Genomic DNA, 18,936 nt, shown 5'->3' with positions numbered 1-18,936 from the left:
AAAGTGTTTCCTCATATAATCCCTGGGTGCTCTCTTGTATCATTTTTTTGTTTTTTAATGACCAGTATATATATATATATTTTTTTGGAGATGGAGTCTTGCTCTGTGCCCAGCCTGGAGTGCAGTGGTGCGATCTTGGCTCACTGCAAGCTCCGCCTCCCGGGTTCATGCCATTCTCTTGCCTCAGCCTCCGGAGCAGGTGAGACTACAGGCGCCCGCCACCATGCCCGGCTAATTTTTTTGTATTTTTAGTAGAGACGGGGTTTCATCGTGTTAGCCAGGATGGTCTCGATCTCTTAACCTCGTGATCCACCCGCCTCGGCCTCCCAAAGTGCTGGGATTACAGGCTTGAGCCACCGCACCTGACCCAAAATGTATTTATTTAATATTAATCACAAGGCCTCCACCAAGGCTTAAATTAAAAGACAAAAGAAAAATAGTACCAAAGCTCAAGATACAGAGTTCTATACAGAAATCACGGAAAGGGCAGACAATCTAAGGAAAAATTAAAAAAACACAAGGATAGGCTGCGCAGCGTGGGTCAGAGCTCCTGGCTGGTGACCTACTTTGAGTAGCTTTCTTGCAGGTACTTCCTTATTTTTATTTTTTTTTGAGACGGAGTTTCACTCTTGTTGTCCAGGCTGGAGTGCAATAGTGAGATCTCAGCTCACCGCAACCTCCGCCTCTCGGGTTGAAGTGATTCTCCTGCCTCAGCCTCCTGAGTCGCTGGGATTACAGGCACATGCCACCACGCTTGGCCAATTTTTAATTTTTTTAAATAGAGATGAGGTTTCTCCATGTTTATCAGGCCTTGGACTCTCTATCTACCTCAGGTGATCCACCCACCTCGGCCTCCCAAAGTGCTGGGATTAGTCGTGAGCCACCGCGCCCGGCCCTTGCAAGTACTTCTTAAAGCTGTGGGGTTTCCCAGAGCTTGGTAGCATGTGTGTTCAAAGGGCTATTTATTAATGTTGGGTTCTAGCAGGCACTGAATAGAGAGCAGGATGGTCCTGATATCATATAGGGCAAACCACTTCTTCAGGATTTCCAGGCATATGTTACCCTGGGTGTTCATGTTAGGGTGGTAGCAGGGTGTGAGGAACTTCACCATGGGTGCATTGTAAGGGTGGGTAGTCACTGAGGAACTCTAGCAAGAGTTTATACCTCAGGTCTTCATACACTGTGCCAGCAGCTCCATGGATAGTCTCCATTTGATAAGGCTTTCAGGGCAGGCAGAAATTCTTTTTTTTTTTTCTTTGAGTCGGAGTCTAGCTCTGTCGCCCAGGCTGGAGTGCAGTGGCCAGATCTCAGCTCACTGCAAGCTCCGCCTCCCGGGTTTACGCCATTCTCCTGGCTCAGCCTCCCGAGTAGCTGGGACTACAGGCGCCTGCCACCTCGCCCGGCTAGTTTTTTGTATTTTTTAGTAGAGACGGGGTTTCACCGTGTTAACCAGGATGGTCTCGATCTGCTGACTTTGTGATCTGCCCGTCTCGGCCTCCCAAAGTGCTAGGATTACAGGCTTGAGCCACCGCGCCCGGCGGCAGAAATTCTTTTGTCACCAGGCATTGTGAGGGTCACCAGCCTCTGCTGTAGCCTTTTGCCTACAGGGTCCCAGGCAATGCTCCTGCTGGGCTCAGCTCCTTTATGGGTGGTGGCAACACTGACAGCGACTGGGTCAAAGTTTTGGGAGGCTACCTGGGTGGCAAGAACTCAGAAAATGTGACTGCATCTGTGATCATCATGTTTATTTTTTAATCTTTATTTATTTAGAGACGGAGTCTTGCTCTTATCACCCAGGCTGGAGTGCAGTGGCGTGATCTTGGCTCACCACAACCTCCGCCTCCCGGGTTCAAGCCATTTTCTTGCTTCAGCCTGCGGAGTAGCTGGGATTACAGACACTTGCCACCACGCCCGGCTAAGTTTTTATATTTTTAGTAGAGACAGGGTTTTTCCATGTTGGTCAGGCTGGTCTTGAACTCCCAACCTCAGGTGATCCACCCACCTCGGCTTCCCAAAGTGCTGGGTTACAGGCATGAGCCACCACACCTGGCTTAAAAATATTACAGGCCGGGTGCGGTGGCTCTGGCCCACATAGTGAAACCCCGTCTCTACTAAAAATACAAAAATGAGCTGGGCTTTTAGTGGCACGTACCTGTAATCCCGGCTACTTGGGAGGCTGAGGCAAGAGAATCGAACCCGGGAGACGGAGGTTGTGGTGAATCAAGATCACGCCACTGCATTCCAGCCTGGGTGACAAAGTGAGACTCCATCTAAGAAAAAAAAAAAAGAAAATATTTTTAAGTTCTCAGTCAACTTTAACTGAATAGTTAGTGGTCAGTTTTGTAATCACAGTGACATTCTTGCAAACAAATATAATGTGTGGCCTCTTTGATATACTGGATAGTTAAAAATTGTTTTAAAGTTTTGCCTAATATTTTATGATTTATCTCAATGTAATCTGTGTAGTGAAATTTATAGATGACGCCTTTTTTTTTTTTTTTTTTAAAGACAAGAGTCTAGCTCTGTTGCCTAGGCTGGAGGGCATGATGTCAGCTTACTGCAATCTCCGCTTCCTGCATTCAAGCGATTCTCGTGCCTCAGACTCGCGAACAGCTGGGATTACAGGTGCACGACACCACGTCTGGCTAATTTTTGGATTTTTAGTAGAAATGGTGTTTCACGGTGTTGGCCTGACTAGTCTCGAACTCCTGTCAAGTGATCCACCTGTCTCAGCCTCCCAAAGTGCTGGGATTACAGGCATGAACCACTGCGCCCAGCCTAAATGACTACTTTTTATGTTACACATTTTAAGTAATTTTTGTCATTTCCATCTTAGGTTGTTGCTTTTTTGTTTTTTGAGACGAAGTCTCGCTCTGTCACCCAGGCTGGAGTGCAGTGGCATGATCTTGGCTCACTGCAAGCTCTGCCTCCTGGGTTCATGCCATTCTCCTGCCCCAGCCTCCCGACTAGCTGAGACTACAGGCTAATTTTTTTGTATTTTTAGTAGAGACGGGGTTTCACAGTGTTAGCCGGGATGGTCTCGATCTCCTGACCTCGTGATCTGGCCACCTCGGCCTCCCAAAGTGCTGGGATTACGGGTGTGAGCCACCGTGCCTGGCCGGGTTGTCACTTTTAATGTGCTTTGGTTTTAATTTTATGTAGAAAAGTAAAATGTTTTTTTCTCTTGAAATTTAATCCTTGCTTTTAATGATTTGTGCACCCCAATTTATTAAGAAAATATTAAAAAAATAATCTTGAGTTGGGCATAGTAGTTTATTTCTGTAATCCCAGCACACTGGGAGGCAGAGGCAGGCTGTTGACTTGAGCCCAGGAGATTGAGACCACCATGGGCAACATGGGAAAATCCTGTGTCCACAAAAAATGCAAAAATTAGCCGGGCAGGGTGCCTGCCTGTAGTCCTAGCTACCCAGGAGGCTGAGGTGGCAGGATTACTTGAACCCTGGGGGTGTCTGAGGCTGCAGTGAGCCATGATCATGCCACTGCATTCCAGCCTGGGCAGAAGAGCAAGATTCTGTCTCCAGAAATAAAATAAAAAGTATATGTGTGTGTATAGACATATATATACACACACGTATATATAATGCCTTTGTATGTGTAGACTTGATTTAATTTTCAATTTTCATGTGAAGCATAAATTGAGCAGTTTTTCTATCTCAATTTTTAATCTATTTTAACATTATATTACATTATCTATTTTCTCTGGAAATTGATAAGCAACATACACCCCTCAAGACATGGAATTTCAAATAGGAAAAGATGTATGAATCTTTTGTACAAAAAAATTCCGACATATATTTAAGTCACATACAAGCAGGAAGATTAACTTCATAAGAGAATTAGCAAAAGTTGTATTAATTCAAGACAAGAGCCTGCAGAGCCTAAAATTGCTTAGTACTGTTTTTGCCTATATAAACTGTAGTTTTGCCTATATAAACTGTAGTTTATGGATAAAATAAAGGATTTTTTTTTTTTTTTTTGAGGCAGGTCTCGCTCTGTTGCCCAGGCTACAGTGCAATGGCACCATCTCGGCTGACTGCAACCTCCATTTTCCAGGAAGGCTCCTTTTTCTTTTTTTTTTTTTTTTTTTTTTTTGAGACGGAGTCTCGCTCTGTCGCCCAGGCTGGAGTGCAGTGGCGCGATCTCGGCTCACTGCAAGCTCCGCCTCCCGGGTTCACGCCATTCTCCTGCCTCAGCCTCCCGAGTAGCTGGGACTACAGGCGCCCACAACTGCGCCCGGCTAATTTTTTGTATTTTTAGTAGAGACGGGGTTTCACTGTGGTCTCGATCTCCTGACCTTGTGATCCGCCCGCCTCGGCCTCCCAAAGTGCTGGGATTACAGGCGTGAGCCACCGCGCCCGGCCTCTTTTTTTTTTTGAGACGGAGTCTCGCTCTGTCACCCAGGCTGGAGTGCAGTGGCCGGATCTCAGCTCACTGCAAGCTCCGCCTCCCGGGTTCACGCCATTCTCCTGCCTCAGCCTCCCGAGTAGCTGGGACCACAGGCGCCCGCCACCTCGCCCGGCTAGTTTTTTGTATTTTTTAGTAGAGACGGGGTTTCACTGCGTTAGCCAGGATGGTCTCGATCTCCTGACCTCGTGATCCGCCCGTCTCAGCCTCCCAAAGTGCTGGGATTACAGGCTTGAGCCACTGCACCTGGCTGGAAGGCTCTTTAATTCCCCCTGATTATAAAGGTTTTGTGCAAACATAATTTGGTATAATAAAATATTTACACAAGAGACAGACACATACTCGTCAGTGTGTACGGTCATAATTTGAACAAGCCCTTTTAAACTTCTAGATATCATTGAAACTCCTACGTTGATTAAAAATGATCAAAGATCTTTCCAGTGAGAAGGATGAAAAATACTAGTGAGAATGAACTATCACTATTTCATATATGTGCCTATATGTGCTTACATATGCTTACATACAGCTCATGCTGTAATACAAGGTGACATTTAGGGGTTGAGACTTAACATCTGATTATACCTTGCTATTTATAACTTACAATCTTTTATTCACATTTCTCAAGTGCTATGCCTTTAGGTGCCTATACATCATGCTATCATAGAATTTCTAGGGATAAGCCGGGGGTGGTGGCAGACGCCTGTAATCGCAGCACTTTAGAAGGCCAAGGAGGGTGGATCATGAGGTCAGGAGTTTGATACCAGCCTGGCTAACATAGTGAAAGCTCATCTCTACTAAAAATACAAAAATTAGCTGGGCGTGGTGGCGCGAACCAATAGGCCCAGCTACTCAGGAGGCTGAGGGAAGAGAATCACTTGAACCTGGGAGGCAGAGGTTGCAGTGGGCGGAGACCACGCCATTGCACTTCAGCCTGGGTGACAGACTGTAGCTCAAAAAAAAAAGTGTAAAGGTAAACTGAGGCTGGAGCCGAACCGGGAACGAAGACACAAGGCAAATGGCAGTGAGAATAGCCTTTTATTAGGGCTTGCGGGCGAGGTTCCTCAGTCCAAAGGCATGGGCCGAGGAAGTCGCGCTGAGGGAGGAGGGTAGGGGCTTTTTATAGCCTGAGAGGTAGGGAAGCTGGTTGTGCAAATGGGGCCTGGGGGGTCTTGAAACTACTAGGGCAGGAGTTGAGTAAGGGTCATGAGGAAGGGGTCTTTGGAAACTGTTAACCAAAACTGCTGTTTACGACCTTGTGGAATGCAGGTGAGCTGCAGGTCATGGGGGAGTGTGGTTGCCCAGCTGGAACTCTGACGCATGTAAGTCTGCAGGTGTGTACAAGGGTGAAGGGAGTCTTTAACAAAAGGCCTGCTATGCCAGGTAATGCCGCCATGTTGGGTCTAGATTCCTGCCTAACATTCCGACCTCTTTCTAATAAGAAAATGGGGCAACGTGTTCATCTGGCTGCTTCCTGCTGGTATGGGTCATCGTGGGGATCTTCGGAGGTCGGAACTCGGGTATAGGGGTGGAGCAGCATCTGATTGAAAGTGACCTGGGAGACTTCTTTCATGCGGTCCTGGATGAAGCGGAGGACACAGGGAGCTATGAGTAGCAAGAAGCCAATGATTAGTAAGGGGCTTAGAAAGGGTAGGACTTAACCGGCCACAGACGACTGCCGCTAAGTGAGGGCCTTGATCCGAGTTTTTTCTGGTGGAGTCTTTCCTGAATCTTTTCTAGAGTGAGGAAATTGGTTTCTACTAGTCCTGACTCATTGATGTAGTGTTCGGCCAGGAAGGGGAAAAGAGGGGGTTAGGTTAGAGAAGTTAAAAGGGCTGGGTAAGGGTACCGCAACCAGTGGGGGCTTATTCTATCTGCTGTGAGGCTTTTTGTAGTGGGTGTGAGGAGTATGCCTAGGTAGGTGACAGAAGGGCTGCAAAGTTGAGCCTTAGCCGGGGTAACCTGATAACGCTGGTCGCCTAGAAAATTTAAAAGTGTAGCAATATCTGCAAGGGAGCACTGCTAGGAAGGACTACATAGTAGTAAGTCATCGACATACTGCAATAGTGTGCTGTGGGTCAGGGGACAGGGAACAACATCCTGTGCCAGTGCCTGTCCGAAAAAATGGGGGCTATCACAGAACCTTTGAGGCAAAACAGTCTTAAGTCAGCTGGGAAGAAATATGAGTGTCTGGATCTTCCTATGTAAAAGCAAACAAAGTGACAGTCGGATGTAAGGGAATGGTGAAGAAGGCATCTTTTAGGTCAAGGACAATAAAGTGAGTGGTATCGGGGGGAATGTGCGAGAGAAGTGTATATGGGTTAGGAACAACTGGAAAGGTGGGGACTACTGCCTCACTGATGACGCGTAGGTCCTGCACGAGGCAATAGGCCCTAGAGCTTTTCCGTACAGGCGGGATAGGAGTATTACATGGTGAGTTGGCAGGAACTAGAATGTGCTGCCAGAGCAGGCGTGTAATGATAGGTTTTAATCCCTGTCGATGTTCAAGGGAGATAGGGAACTGGGGTCTAGAGGGAAACTTGGAAGGGTCTTTTAGCCGGATGCAGACGGAGTATGGTGCTGGGCGAGGATTGGGGTGGAGGTGTCCCACACCTTAGGGTTAATGGGGACTGGAAACAGGAGTGGGGGGTCAGCCTGGTGGGGCTTGTCAGGTGAGAGGAGGGGGAAGAGGAACGTGAGGTGTGGGGAGGGGTTGGGTGGGAAGTGAACTGAGGCCCCTAGCTTGGAGAGGAGATCTCGTCCTAACAAGGGGACTGGGCACAAAGGAATGATAAGAAATGAGTGCGGGAAGAGGGAGCCATCCAGTCGGCAAGACAGAGGAGCAGTCTGGCGGTAGGTGGAGGGAGTGCCATCAATTCCCATGACCATGACAGTGGAGGGGTGGCTGGGGCCACTGAAGGAAGGCAAAACAGAGTAGGTAGCCTCCGTGTCCATAAGGAAAGATATGGACTTACCCGTTACCTGGAGCATAACCCTGGGCTCGGCGACAGTGAGAGGGGTCCCCGAGTCTGGGCTTCTTCAATCTTCATCAGTGTCGAGGAGCTGGAAGGCGCCTCCAGTACCTGGAGGAGGGTCGTCACGTGGCTACGTAGCTACCGTCCTCAGGTTGGGGCAGTCCGACTTCCAGTGGCCCATCTGCCGACAATTTGGATAGGGGCGAGTTGGCTCCTTTGGGTTAGGGCACTGCCTGGCCCAGTGGCCATCGTTGCCGCACTTGAAGCAGGCACCAGGTGGCGCTCGGGTAGTACCTCTTTTCTGGGAGCTCCTGGAGCCGGCCGGCCTCAGGGCTGCTACCAAGGCCTGGGTTTGGAGTTGTACCTTCTGTTTTAGCCTGGCCTGTCGTTGGGCCTCAGCTGCTTCCTCTGTGGAGTTGTAGACCTTGAAGGCCAGTTTGACTAAATCCTGGATGGGAGTTTGAGGGCCTTCCTCCGCCTTCTTAAATTTTTTTTGGATATCAGGGGCTGACTGAGAAATGAAATATGAGGGCAAAATGGTTCCTCCTGCGGGGGAGGCAGTCCAACATAAGTCTTTATTTCATTATTTTTAAATATCTTAATGAAATGGGAAAGATAAAATTCATTTTAAAAAACAAGCCTAGAGGTGTGAGGCTAGGCAGGGTGCTGTAAACCAAGCACTTTTGGAGGCCGAGGCAAGTGGATTGCCTGAGCCCGGGAGTTTGAGATCAGACTGGGCAACAAGGTAAAAAAAAAAATTTACAGAAAATACAAAAATTAGCCAGGGGTGGTGCACCCCTGTATTTCCAGCTACTCTGGAGGCTGAGGAAGAGTGCTTGAGCCCAGAAAGCAGAGGCTGCAATGAGCTGAGATTGTGCCACTGCACTCCAGCCTGGGGGACAGAGTGAGACCTTGTCTCAAAACAAAACAAAAAAGCATGTAAAACATAAAATAGTTGACTCAAAATGCTATAACCACTTATTAAAATGAACAATTTCAAATACTAACCATACTTTCCCTCTTCGTAAGATAGAAGAACAGAAATTCTTGGACACTGATGGTAGATACATAAATGAGCAATAATTTTATTCTTATATAATAGTTTGGGGTTGCTTAAAAAGTTGTACATTAGGCCAAGCGTGGTAGCTCACGCCCAAGAAGCCGAGGCAGGCATATCACTTGAGGTCAGGAGTTTGTAACCAGCCTGGCCAGCATGGTGAAACCAATCTCTAATAAAAATACAAAAAATTATCCAGGCATGGTGGTGCACACCTGTAATTCCAGCTACTCGGGAGGCTGAAGCAGGAAAATCACTTGAACTTGGGAGGCAGAGGTTGCAGTGAGCCAAAATAATGCCACTGAACTCCAGCCTGGGTGACACAGCGAGTCTGTCTCACAAAAGAGTTGTACTTTAATCTATCATGTGACTCAGGCACTACACACCACTGTATTAACATAGTGAAGGATACCTATATAAACAACTGCATTCAAATGTAGCAGTTGCATTCATAACAGACAAAAACAAGCAACTGAAATACACTTCAACAGATAAATGATATACAGTAAGTTTTCATAGCATGTGATTCTTTCTGCAGAGAAGGTCTGGCTATGTTGCCCGGGCTGATCTCTTAACTCCTGGCCTCGCGTGAACCACATCATTCTCCCAAAGCATCAGGTTTACAAGCATGAGCCACCATGCCTGGTTCAGCATGTCATATTCCAAGTGATACAAAAAGAATGAAGGTCGGGTGCAGAGGCTCATGCCTGTAATCTTAGCACTTTGGGAGGCCACGGTGGGTGGATCACTTGAGGTTAGGAGTTCAAGACCAGCCTGGCCAACATGGTAAAACCCCGTCTCCACTAAAAATACAAATTAGCCAGGCGTGGTGGTGTGTACCCGTAATCCCAGCTCCTCGGGAGGCTAAAGTAGGAGAATCTCATGAACCCAGGAGGCCCAAGTTGCAGCAAGCCAAGATTGTGCCACCACACGCCAGCCTGGGTGACAGAATGAGAGGGTCTCAACGCGAAGTCTCTTAAGACCAAGGAGAGCATATATTCTGAACTTTTCCACATTGACAGCACTCATAAGGCCTTTCTCCAGTATGAACTCTCCTGTGTTTAATGAGACTGGACGTTTCAGCGAAGGATTTCCCACATTCACTGCACTCACAAGGCCTTTCTCCTGTGTGAACTCTGATGATGAAGGAGGGTAGAGCTTCGCTGAAATCTTTTTCCACATTTGTTGCATTCATAAGGCCTTTCTCCAGTGTGAATTCTCCTGTGTTTAATGAGACTGGAACATTCAGCAAAGGATTTTCCACATTCACTGCACTTATAAGGCTTTTGTCCAGAATGAACTCTTTTATGAACATGAAGCGCAGAGCTGGAAATAAATGATTTCCCACATTCACTGCATTCATATGGCCTTTCTCCAGTGTGAGTCCTCTGATGTATAGTCACACTGTGCTTATTGCCAAATAATTTCCCACATACCTCACACTCATACGGCCTTTCTCCAGTGTGAACTCTCTCATGAACAAGAAGATGATACTTCCTGTTAAATAATTTCCCACATTCCCTACAATTGTAAGGTCTTTCCCCAGTGTGAAGTCTCTGGTGTTCAGTGAGGTGGGATCTGTACCTAAATAATTTTCCACACTCCCTGCACTCATAAGGTCTTTCTCCAGTATGACCTCGCTGATGTTGAACGAGGTTGCCCTTTTGACCAAAAGATTTCCCACATTCTCCACATTTGTAAGGTCTTTCTCCAGTGTGAACACGCTGATGGTTAATAAAGCAGAACTTCTGATGAAAAGATTTCCCACATTCCCCACAGTGATAAGCTGTCTCTCCAGTGTGACCTCGCTGATGTTGAATGAATTTACCCTTTTGACCAAAAGACTTCCCACATTCTCCACACTCATAAGGCCCTTCTCCAGTGTGAACATGCTGATGATGGTTAATAAGCCTGCCCTTCTGACTAAAAGATTTCTCACACTCCCCACAGGGAAAAGCTGTCTTTCCAGTGTGAACTCGCTGATGCTGAATGAGGCTGCTCTTTTGACTGCAAGATTTCCCACACACTCCACACTCATAAGGTCCTTTTTCAGTGTGATCTCGCTGATGATTACTGAAGCTGACATATCTGCTAAAGGATTTTCCACAATCACTGCATACATAACATCCATCTCTAGTGAAAAGTTTCTGGTGTGGAATAACTGAGTGTTTGGTGCTGAAGGCTTTTGTGCGTTTTCCACACCCGGAATTACTTTTTCCCTCCTGAAAGGGTGGGCCATGCTTAGTTTCACTGTCTGTGTTCTCTACAGGATAAGCGGCTTCTTGTTGGCATAATCCTGAACTGGGCAGAACGTTCTCCCCAAACTCATGGAAGACAAACGGCTCCTGTGACACCCTGAGCTTACGTTTCTTTACAAACGATGCTTCTCTGACACTCTTTCTGCAGAATTTCTCTCCAATATGCTGCTTCTGGTGCTGATTCAGGTTTGCAGTGTCATCCAAGTTTTTTCCACATACCCCACTCCTGTTCAGCTTCTGCTTCTGATGAGTTTCCTGGTGTTCAACAAAGTGCAAATCATCCCCCGAGATGAGGCCACACATTTCACAGGGGTGAGCCTTCTTAGGAGAAACAACTGCCCTAGGAGTCCTGTTCTGAGACTCTCTTTGTACAGAAATGCTCTGCGTAGACGGTGCCTCCTTATCTTTTGATCCACACCAACAATCTGAAAGCAAGAAAATGCTGGTCAAGTGCAAAGTACCTCTGACGGGAAGGCACAGCCCACCCACAAGTAAGTCTCACAAATTGAGGAATTATTCTATAGAAATATTTGCAGGAACACAATGTTGGCTTCAAGCTGAAGATAGGGCTGCTGGCCGGGTGCGGTGGCTCACGCCTGTAATCCCAGCACTTTGGGAGGCTGAGGCGGGTGGATCACCTGAGGTCAGGAGTTCGAGACCAGCCTGGCTAATATAGTGAAACCCTGTCTCTACTAAAAATACAAAAAATGAGTCAGGTGTGGTGGCGCATGCCTGTAATCCCAGCTACTCGGGAGGGTGAGGCAGAAGAATTGCTCAAACCCAGGAGGCAGAGGTTGCAGTGAGCGGAGATGGCACCATTGCACTCCAGCTTGGGTAACAACAGTGAAACTGTCTCAAAAAAAAAAAATATATATATATATGTACACACATATATACACACACATATATACATACATTGTATACACATGTATACATATATACACACATATATACACATGTATATGTATACACATATATACATATATATACACACACATGTGTAGAAGCATATGTCAAGTCCAAGAAAACGTGAGTATAATACCGCAGGGGGTGGACATACATGGTTTAACAATGGGCATATACTTCCTAATATGTAATCGATACACCAACATCAGAGACAACTACAGATGAAAGCACAAGAAAAATGCATCTAAAGTGGAGTCCAGAGATGTGAGTATTAGTGCTGGGGTGGATATCACAGTAGAAGTGGAAAAGTACAGAACTAACAAGTGTGAAACTCTCAACAATAGGGAGAAAAAGACAAATAGTGTGTGCCTACTCGTATTGCCACAAAAATACTTGGCAAATATAAATGGTTTCTGGTACGATTTGGATAAATCCCTGAAGTCATGCCCTCCCCCAGCATGGCACTCCTGAGGGACAGGCTCCCTTTGAGCCTATCATGATGAGCCTGAATTGAACCACATTTTATCAAACACCAAGGACTCTCCATCTCACCCCCAGTTCATGGGACCAGATGATATAAGCATGAAGGGAGAGACAGCAGAGATGAACAGCCAACACTAGCTCAGCACAACTAAGCACCTGACAGCCCACAGAAGAGTAAACTAAGTATTAAAAGAGAATTCCTAAGCAGGGTCTTGCAAGAACAGTCTATGGTCTATGTAGGTAGTGACAATGTCAATGAAGGCAATTCTCAGCACAGGGAGGTAGGAAGAATTGTCAGATAGAGGAAAGAAATGTTAATAGAACCTGGGCACACAAGAGCTACCGATTTGGACAGTCACCTGACAGCCAGAGAGCAAGCAAAGTGGATACATGAGGGTGGCTATAAGACTCCCGACTCGGACTCCTTCCCTGGGAGCCTGGAGCACAGGATGTGTTGGAGCTGCTTAAGGAGAGGAAAAGTCAATACACACACCTTACTCCTACCAACCACACAACTCACACAAAGTGTAGAAGGAACCTGTGTCCAGGCTCCTTAAGTGAGAAAGACAGTTTTGTCAATGAAAAGGGGAACGGCAACACTAGCTCAGCTCACAGCGTGAGCAACTTACCCAGGGAGGATATAAGTGCCAGGTTCTCTAGCATCACATCACGGTACAAGCACCTCTGAACCTCACTAAGAAGACTCCATTCCTCCTGGGAAAAGTTCACAGCCACATCTTCAAAGGTCACAGTGTCCTGCTATGATAGTGACAGATGAAACCACAAACAGCCCCTCTGCTGAGGTAACACAACCCACCTCTCCCACACAGCCACCCTTGCCCATCCTCCTCCCCAAGGTCCCCAACATAGAGCTGAAACTATGTCCACTGGTGCCTTTGTGTCTTCATGGGCCCACTGGTCAATTATCAACAAGAAGTAGGTGGACAAATAGGTATCCATGCTGAGGTCCGGACATAAAAAGGTCCACCCCCTTCTATGCCGGGTGCGGTGGCTCACACCTGTAATCCCAGCACTGTGGGAGGCCGAGGCCAGCAGATCATGAGGTCAGGAGATTGAGACCATCCTGGCTAACACGGTGAAACCCCGTCTCTACTAAAAATACAAAAAATTAGCCGGGCGTGGTGGCGGGTGCCTGTAGTCCCAGCTACTTGGGATGCCGAGGCAGGAGAATGGCGTGAAGAGCAGAGATCGCGTCACTGTACTCCAGCCTGGCTGACAGAGACTCCATTTCAAAAAAAGAAAAAAAGGTCCACCTCCTTCTGAATAGCGATATCCAAGCTGACGTAAAGCCCAGGACGGCTGCCTGATTCCATCAGACAAACCTGCTCTCTAAATATACATCATTCTTTATACTGCACAGACACATGCCCATGGCCACCCCCACCTGAATTTCCCACACCTGCAGCCCCTCTCTGGCATCCCCACAAGTAAAGGTTTGTTTTTGGAGGTTTTTGAGACACAGTCTAGCTCTGTCACCTAGGCTAGAGTGCAGGGGCACAATCGTGGCTCACTGCAGCCTCTGCCTCCCAGGTTCAAGTGATTCTTGTACCTCACCCTCCCAGGTAGCTGGGATTACAGCCGTGGAACACTATACCCAGCTTTATTTTTAATTTTTTTGAGACGCAGTCTTACTCTCTCACTCATCTGGAGTGCAGTGGTGTGATCTCGGCTCACTGCAAGCTCCACCTCCCGGGTTCACACCATTCTCCTGCCTCAGCCTCCCAAGTAGCTGGGACTACAGGTGCCTGCTACCACGTCCGGCTAATTTTTTGTATTTTTAGTAGAGATGGGGTTTCACCGTGTTAGCCAGGATGGTCTTAATCTCCTGACCTCGTGATCTACCCGCCTTGGCCTCCCAAAGTGCTGGGATTACAGGTGTAAGCCACCGCGCCCGGCTTGTATTTTTTTTTTTTTTAGTAGAGAAAGGGTTTCACCATGTTGGTCAGGCTGGTCTTGAACTCCTGGTCTCAAGTGATCCACCCACCTTGGCCTCCAACAGGGGTGAGCCACGGCACCCAGTCCCCACAAATGAAATTATTTACCCAGTCGCCACAAATAAAATTATTTCACAAAATGAAGAGGGTATAATGGCCCATGATTCCCTTGGGAATATGCAATGGTTTGTTTCTGTAACTCTGCTCGTCAGGATTGAGTTGAAACCCACTACAAAGTGTAACAACCTGGAACCCTGCTTCATCGCCTTGATAAAAAGCATTGTTAGGCTAGGAAACGTTATCCAAGAGAGCAAAGTGGGAATGAGATTTGTACTCACACCTTTTAAGGTTGTCCCACTATCACAAGGTGTCAAAGTGACACATCATATTGGGCCTTCAATTCTGGCCTTATACCAACATGTGGATAAGCATCCAGAGTATGCTTGACAAATACAAACAGGATCCAATATCAACACAGAATTTCCATGGTTTCCAAGAGTAGTGGTAATCCCAAATCATCCTGTGAATGTCTCCCTGAGTGACTCCATAGCCACACAGAACCACATGTGGCTTCAGATATGCAAGGCCCTATCCCACTTCTGTGATGCACCAACTGAGACCTCAGCTGTAGCAACCCTCCTCTGTCCACCTAATGCCGTTTAAAGCCCAGCCCCGGATTTGTGAACCAAACCAAATCTACTATCACAGATGAGCATATTTTTCACTGCACACATGCACCAGGCTGAATGAAACTCCCCAGGCACTTCCAAAGTGCTCTCAAAACGTTTGTGAGTCCAGACAGTGATAAATAGTTGCAACTTTGGCACCGACTCAGTCTTAAGTGTCATGTTCCCTGAATTACTTCTATGCTTCTGCATACATCTATCTCTTGTCTGTTCTCTCCTTGGATGTCTATGTCCCCGTCCAAACTCTACCGTCTGATACATCCTGCCATGATGGTCACTCACACCCTCCAGGTGTTTAGGAAGCCCAATAACATCCCTTGGGGACGTAAGTAAGAGATCCACTCCTCAGCCTGTAATCACACCTTCCTGGCCCCTGAAAAGATTTACCACCATAATCGGAAGCATGTCCTCCTAAGTGGGACCCATAACTAACTTACCGTAGTTCACCCATTAGCTTTCATATATCGGACATCTCCAGTATCAACACCCTCCCAGATACCGCATCCTGTATGTCTAGTTATCCATTTGATGCCACCACTTATTGGCCTCAAATTCTTCATATGGTCAAACAACTCTCTTGATATCCACAGTCAATATTATGTCAATACCAACCTCATCTCAGCTGAAGCAGCGTCCATGGTTACAGCTGCTAAGATCAAAAACCCTGGGCTCATGCCCGATTCCTCTTTCATGCCCTTATCATCCACATTAGAAAACCTATCTGTCTGCCAGGTACGGTGGCTCAGGCCTGCAATCCCAGCACTTTGGGAGGCCAAGGAGGGTGAATCACCTGAGGTCAGGAGTTTGAGACTAGACTGGCCAACATGGTGAAACCCGACTCTACTAAAAATACAAAAATTAGCTGTGTAATTACATGCCTGTAATCCCAGCTACTCGGGAGGGTGAGGCAGGAGAATCACTTGAACCGGGGGGGCGGAGGTTGCAGTGGGCCACGATTGTGATGCTAGACTCCAGGCTGGACAACATAGTGAACCTCCATCTCAAGGAAAAAAAAAAAAAGAAAACCTAGCTGCCTCAGCTGAGCGCATTGGTACATGCCTATAATCCCAGCACTTTGGGAGGCTGAGGCGGGAGGATCACCTGAGGTTAGGAGTTCGAAACCAGCCTGGCCAACATGCTACAACCTCCTCTCTACTAAAAATATAAAAATTAGCTGGGTGTGGTGGCGGGTGCCTGTAATGCTAGCTACCTTAAGGGCTGAGGCAAGAGAATTGCTTGAACCTGGGAGGCGGAGGCTCCATCGAGCCGAGATGGTGCCATTGCACTCCAGCCTGGGCAACAAAACCAAAATTCCGCATTAAAAAAAAATAACACAAGAAAAGAAAACCTAGCTGTCTCTACAAAAAGTCAATCCTGAATCCAGACCCATGTGATATGCCACATATCTGATCCATTAACCCTCACCTGGATTATGGCAGTAGCCTTATCTCTGACCTTTCTTCCTCTTCCCTCAACCCACAGTCTGTGCAACAAGGTCCTATCAGATGAAGCCTATAGCCAGATAGAACTGGGGTAATATCACCTCCTGACTTTGATCCGTTTTATCTCTAAGCATTTCACAACCTGGAAGCAACTCCTGGCTTAACCTTCCAAGAGTGCATACATTGGTTGACAGAAATGAGAATACCTCCATATAACCTGCCATGGCCTTAGTATCCTAGGTTTAGAGATTCTCCAGGGTCCTCGGATCAAAGGACTGAAAAAATGGCACTTCAGAGTCCCAGGACACCACAAGCTACAGTACCTATGGATGGGGTCAGGACCAATGAGGGAATGGAACACCCTCCACTTCCCTGTGTGGGTTCCCTAAGTGCTTCTGCAGCCAGGAGTGCCTGAGGGGAGAGGCAGACATTACAAACATGTCACAGGATTTGATAAGCTCAGGCCTCCCTGAACCTTTCTTCTCCCTAGAGCCAGGTAACCCTAAGGCTGGTTGTCTGACCTGCTTGTTGCAATGCAAACTGTCATCTCTACCACCTATGAGATCTACAAAATGGATTCAACCTCCCAAGGCCCCAAAGTCCTCACCCTCTCGCTGTACAATGTTCTTCCTTTGATTGGCCTTTGGGAAACTTCTTAAAAGCCTGGATTTGGATCATGTCCCTCCTTTCTTCAAAACTTTCCATGGCTTCTAGCGTCCTCATGATGAATGCACAGCCCTTGGCCTCCTTGCTCTACCAGGAAGAGCTCCACCTCACACTTTGTTCCTGACAGACGCCTGTAGACCCCAGGTTCCATCCTCCCCGCTCCATCCATCTCCAGGCCATTGCCTGCACCCCTCCCTGTGCCTGTCACTCTCCCCACTGCATCCCACTGGTGTCAGAAAGAGGTGAAACAGACTTTGCAAAATTGTAACTGAGGAAATTATGACAGTGAAAGAAATCAGACCTAATCGACTTCATCTTGCTTGCAACCTTTCAGCTGTCCTTGTTCATTCCTGGGCACAGGCTGAATTAACTTACGAAAAGAATTCAGTTCATTGTTTCACTCTGAAACGAAACTGATAATAGCCCTTTCCTGAAAAGACCCCCTTCTTGCCTGGAGACCAGCCTGCCTTACAGAACAAACAAATTAGCTACAAGATCAGAAATTACGGTTTAGGGGTCATGCAGCTTCTGGCTCCAAGAGTCTGAACTTCCCCAAGTTGTTCCTGAAGATAACATCACTATTGTAGAACCTAATGTGAGAAAGAGTTTCTGGGGTGCCAGTTGAGTTGGTCTCCCCTGTGTGAGACACCCATGGGAAGCCATGGGTGGCCTCTGAGGAGAAAAGTCTCCTTATTTTTTTTAAGGAGATGTGTCTTTATGCCCTGAAAACATAACTGCTCAGCGGCATTCCAAAGGTTGCTCAGGGAGATAACACTCCCTTGAAACAGTGGAGTATAATCAAACATCTTGGCTCCTCTGAAACCCGCTGCCACCTGTTTCAGTCCCGATAAGTTAAAGATCTTAAGTAGTTTAGACAGACGCCTTTGCTCAAGGAAATTCACAGAAACAGCCACTGGTATACATCTTATCAAATGACTCACGAGTTCTCCTTCACTGATTAATTCTTTTCCTCATTCCTTCCTCCGCCTCCAATCTGCCATAAGAACAAAGAGCCTGTAAACCAATAAATTGGGCGGAGCCCAAGAGCTCGGGGACACCAGGAAGCCTCCGATGCTCCGGTCCCCTGGACCCACCTTTTAAACACTTATTCTGTCTCTTTCTAACTCCTTTGTCTCCGCCGGACTCGGGGTACCCGCTGGGTGGTGTGGGGCTGGTTTCCCCAACATCTAAGATCAGTGCTTGGGGAATTCTGCAGATCCTGCACTGGATGGATCAGCTGACAACACACAGACCAGTAATCTGGGTCAATCAGTTCTCCCATCCCACCCAGAACAGAAAACAGCATGAAAAACTCACTTCAACCCCCTATGAATCCATCTCCAACCTGACCCATCAGCACTCCCCACTTCCCAAGCCACTACCCGCCAAATTAATTTTGAAAACTCTGATCCCGGAATGCTCGGAAGACTGACTTGAATAATAAAACTCCTGTCACTCGAACAGCCAGACGGCTCTGCGTGAATTACTATTTCTCCACTGCAATTCCCCTGTCTTCATAAACCGGCTCTGTCTAGGCAGCTGGCAACGTGAACCCACTAGACGGTTACAGAGACCCCTCCCGCGAGCGCCTCAGTGTCCCTACGCCGGGTACTGGCTACAGACCCGTGAGAGGGAGCCGCTCCCTCCCTGGTTTAGGACCTGGGTGACGACGAGGTGACCTGAGGGCACAGAAGGCGCCACAATTACCTGAGCCAGGCGCCTCGGCGCAGTCGCTGCCATCGGACTACTTGGGGAAGGACGTCCGGGGAGCAGTGGGTGACGACACGGGCTGTAGAGCCGACTCTGTGCACCGAGGACGATTCCTCTCCACCTTCCAGGTTCAGTCACCGCGGTCCCTCCCAGCATTCAGCAGCCATAAACTGGGCAATCCCCCCCAACACGGATCAACATGGCCGCTATTAGAGGACCCCGGAAGTCTTGGCCTTTCCTTACGTGCACACGTGGAAATGCCTCCTTTCCGAGTCCTCATTGGCTCTGACACGCTGTCGTTTAACGCAGAGCTTTCTGGGTAATGTAGTTCCTCAAGTTCCAAGGCGCTAAAGAGGGTGCTACGCAGAGGCGGGTC

The 18,936-nt window shown here is 47.5% G+C and overlaps 2 protein-coding genes and 1 pseudogene across 9 annotated transcripts in view; 1 reads left to right on the top strand and 2 right to left on the bottom strand.

Annotated features, from left to right (window-relative positions):
* Nucleotides 1-18,311, top strand: part of LOC106994882 (uncharacterized) — a 65,448-nt gene extending 47,137 nt beyond the window's left edge. For all 3 annotated transcript variants that reach the window (XM_077980172.1, XM_077980166.1, XM_077980167.1), the window contains exons 6-7: nucleotides 10,724-11,203; nucleotides 17,855-18,311. The gene's annotated coding sequence lies outside the window, so the exon portion shown is untranslated. The remainder of the gene's footprint in view (nucleotides 1-10,723; nucleotides 11,204-17,854) is intronic.
* LOC114674094 (ubiquitin-conjugating enzyme E2 C-like) lies at nucleotides 542-2,806 on the bottom strand (annotated as a pseudogene).
* ZNF587 (zinc finger protein 587) overlaps nucleotides 8,458-18,936 on the bottom strand; it is a 34,336-nt gene continuing 23,857 nt past the window's right edge. Inside the window, exons 1-3 of one of the 6 annotated variants that reach the window (XM_028839503.2) lie at nucleotides 18,558-18,771; nucleotides 12,731-12,860; nucleotides 8,458-11,137 (exon numbers count right to left, since the gene is read on the bottom strand). In XM_028839503.2, the coding sequence (XP_028695336.2) occupies nucleotides 9,564-11,137; nucleotides 12,731-12,860; nucleotides 18,558-18,716 (1,863 nt within the window). In that variant the 5' untranslated portion in view covers nucleotides 18,717-18,771 and the 3' untranslated portion in view covers nucleotides 8,458-9,563. Of the gene's footprint in view, nucleotides 11,138-12,730; nucleotides 13,121-18,557; nucleotides 18,772-18,936 lie in introns of those variants that run through there. The other 5 variants (XM_028839505.2, XM_077980176.1, XM_077980177.1 and 2 more) reach the window with 5 other exon arrangements.

The sequence above is a fragment of the Macaca mulatta genome, chromosome 19 (assembly GCF_049350105.2).
Source record: "Macaca mulatta isolate MMU2019108-1 chromosome 19, T2T-MMU8v2.0, whole genome shotgun sequence".
Taxonomy (NCBI): domain Eukaryota; kingdom Metazoa; phylum Chordata; class Mammalia; order Primates; family Cercopithecidae; genus Macaca; species Macaca mulatta.
This window is presented reverse-complemented; position numbering and strand designations above follow the sequence as displayed.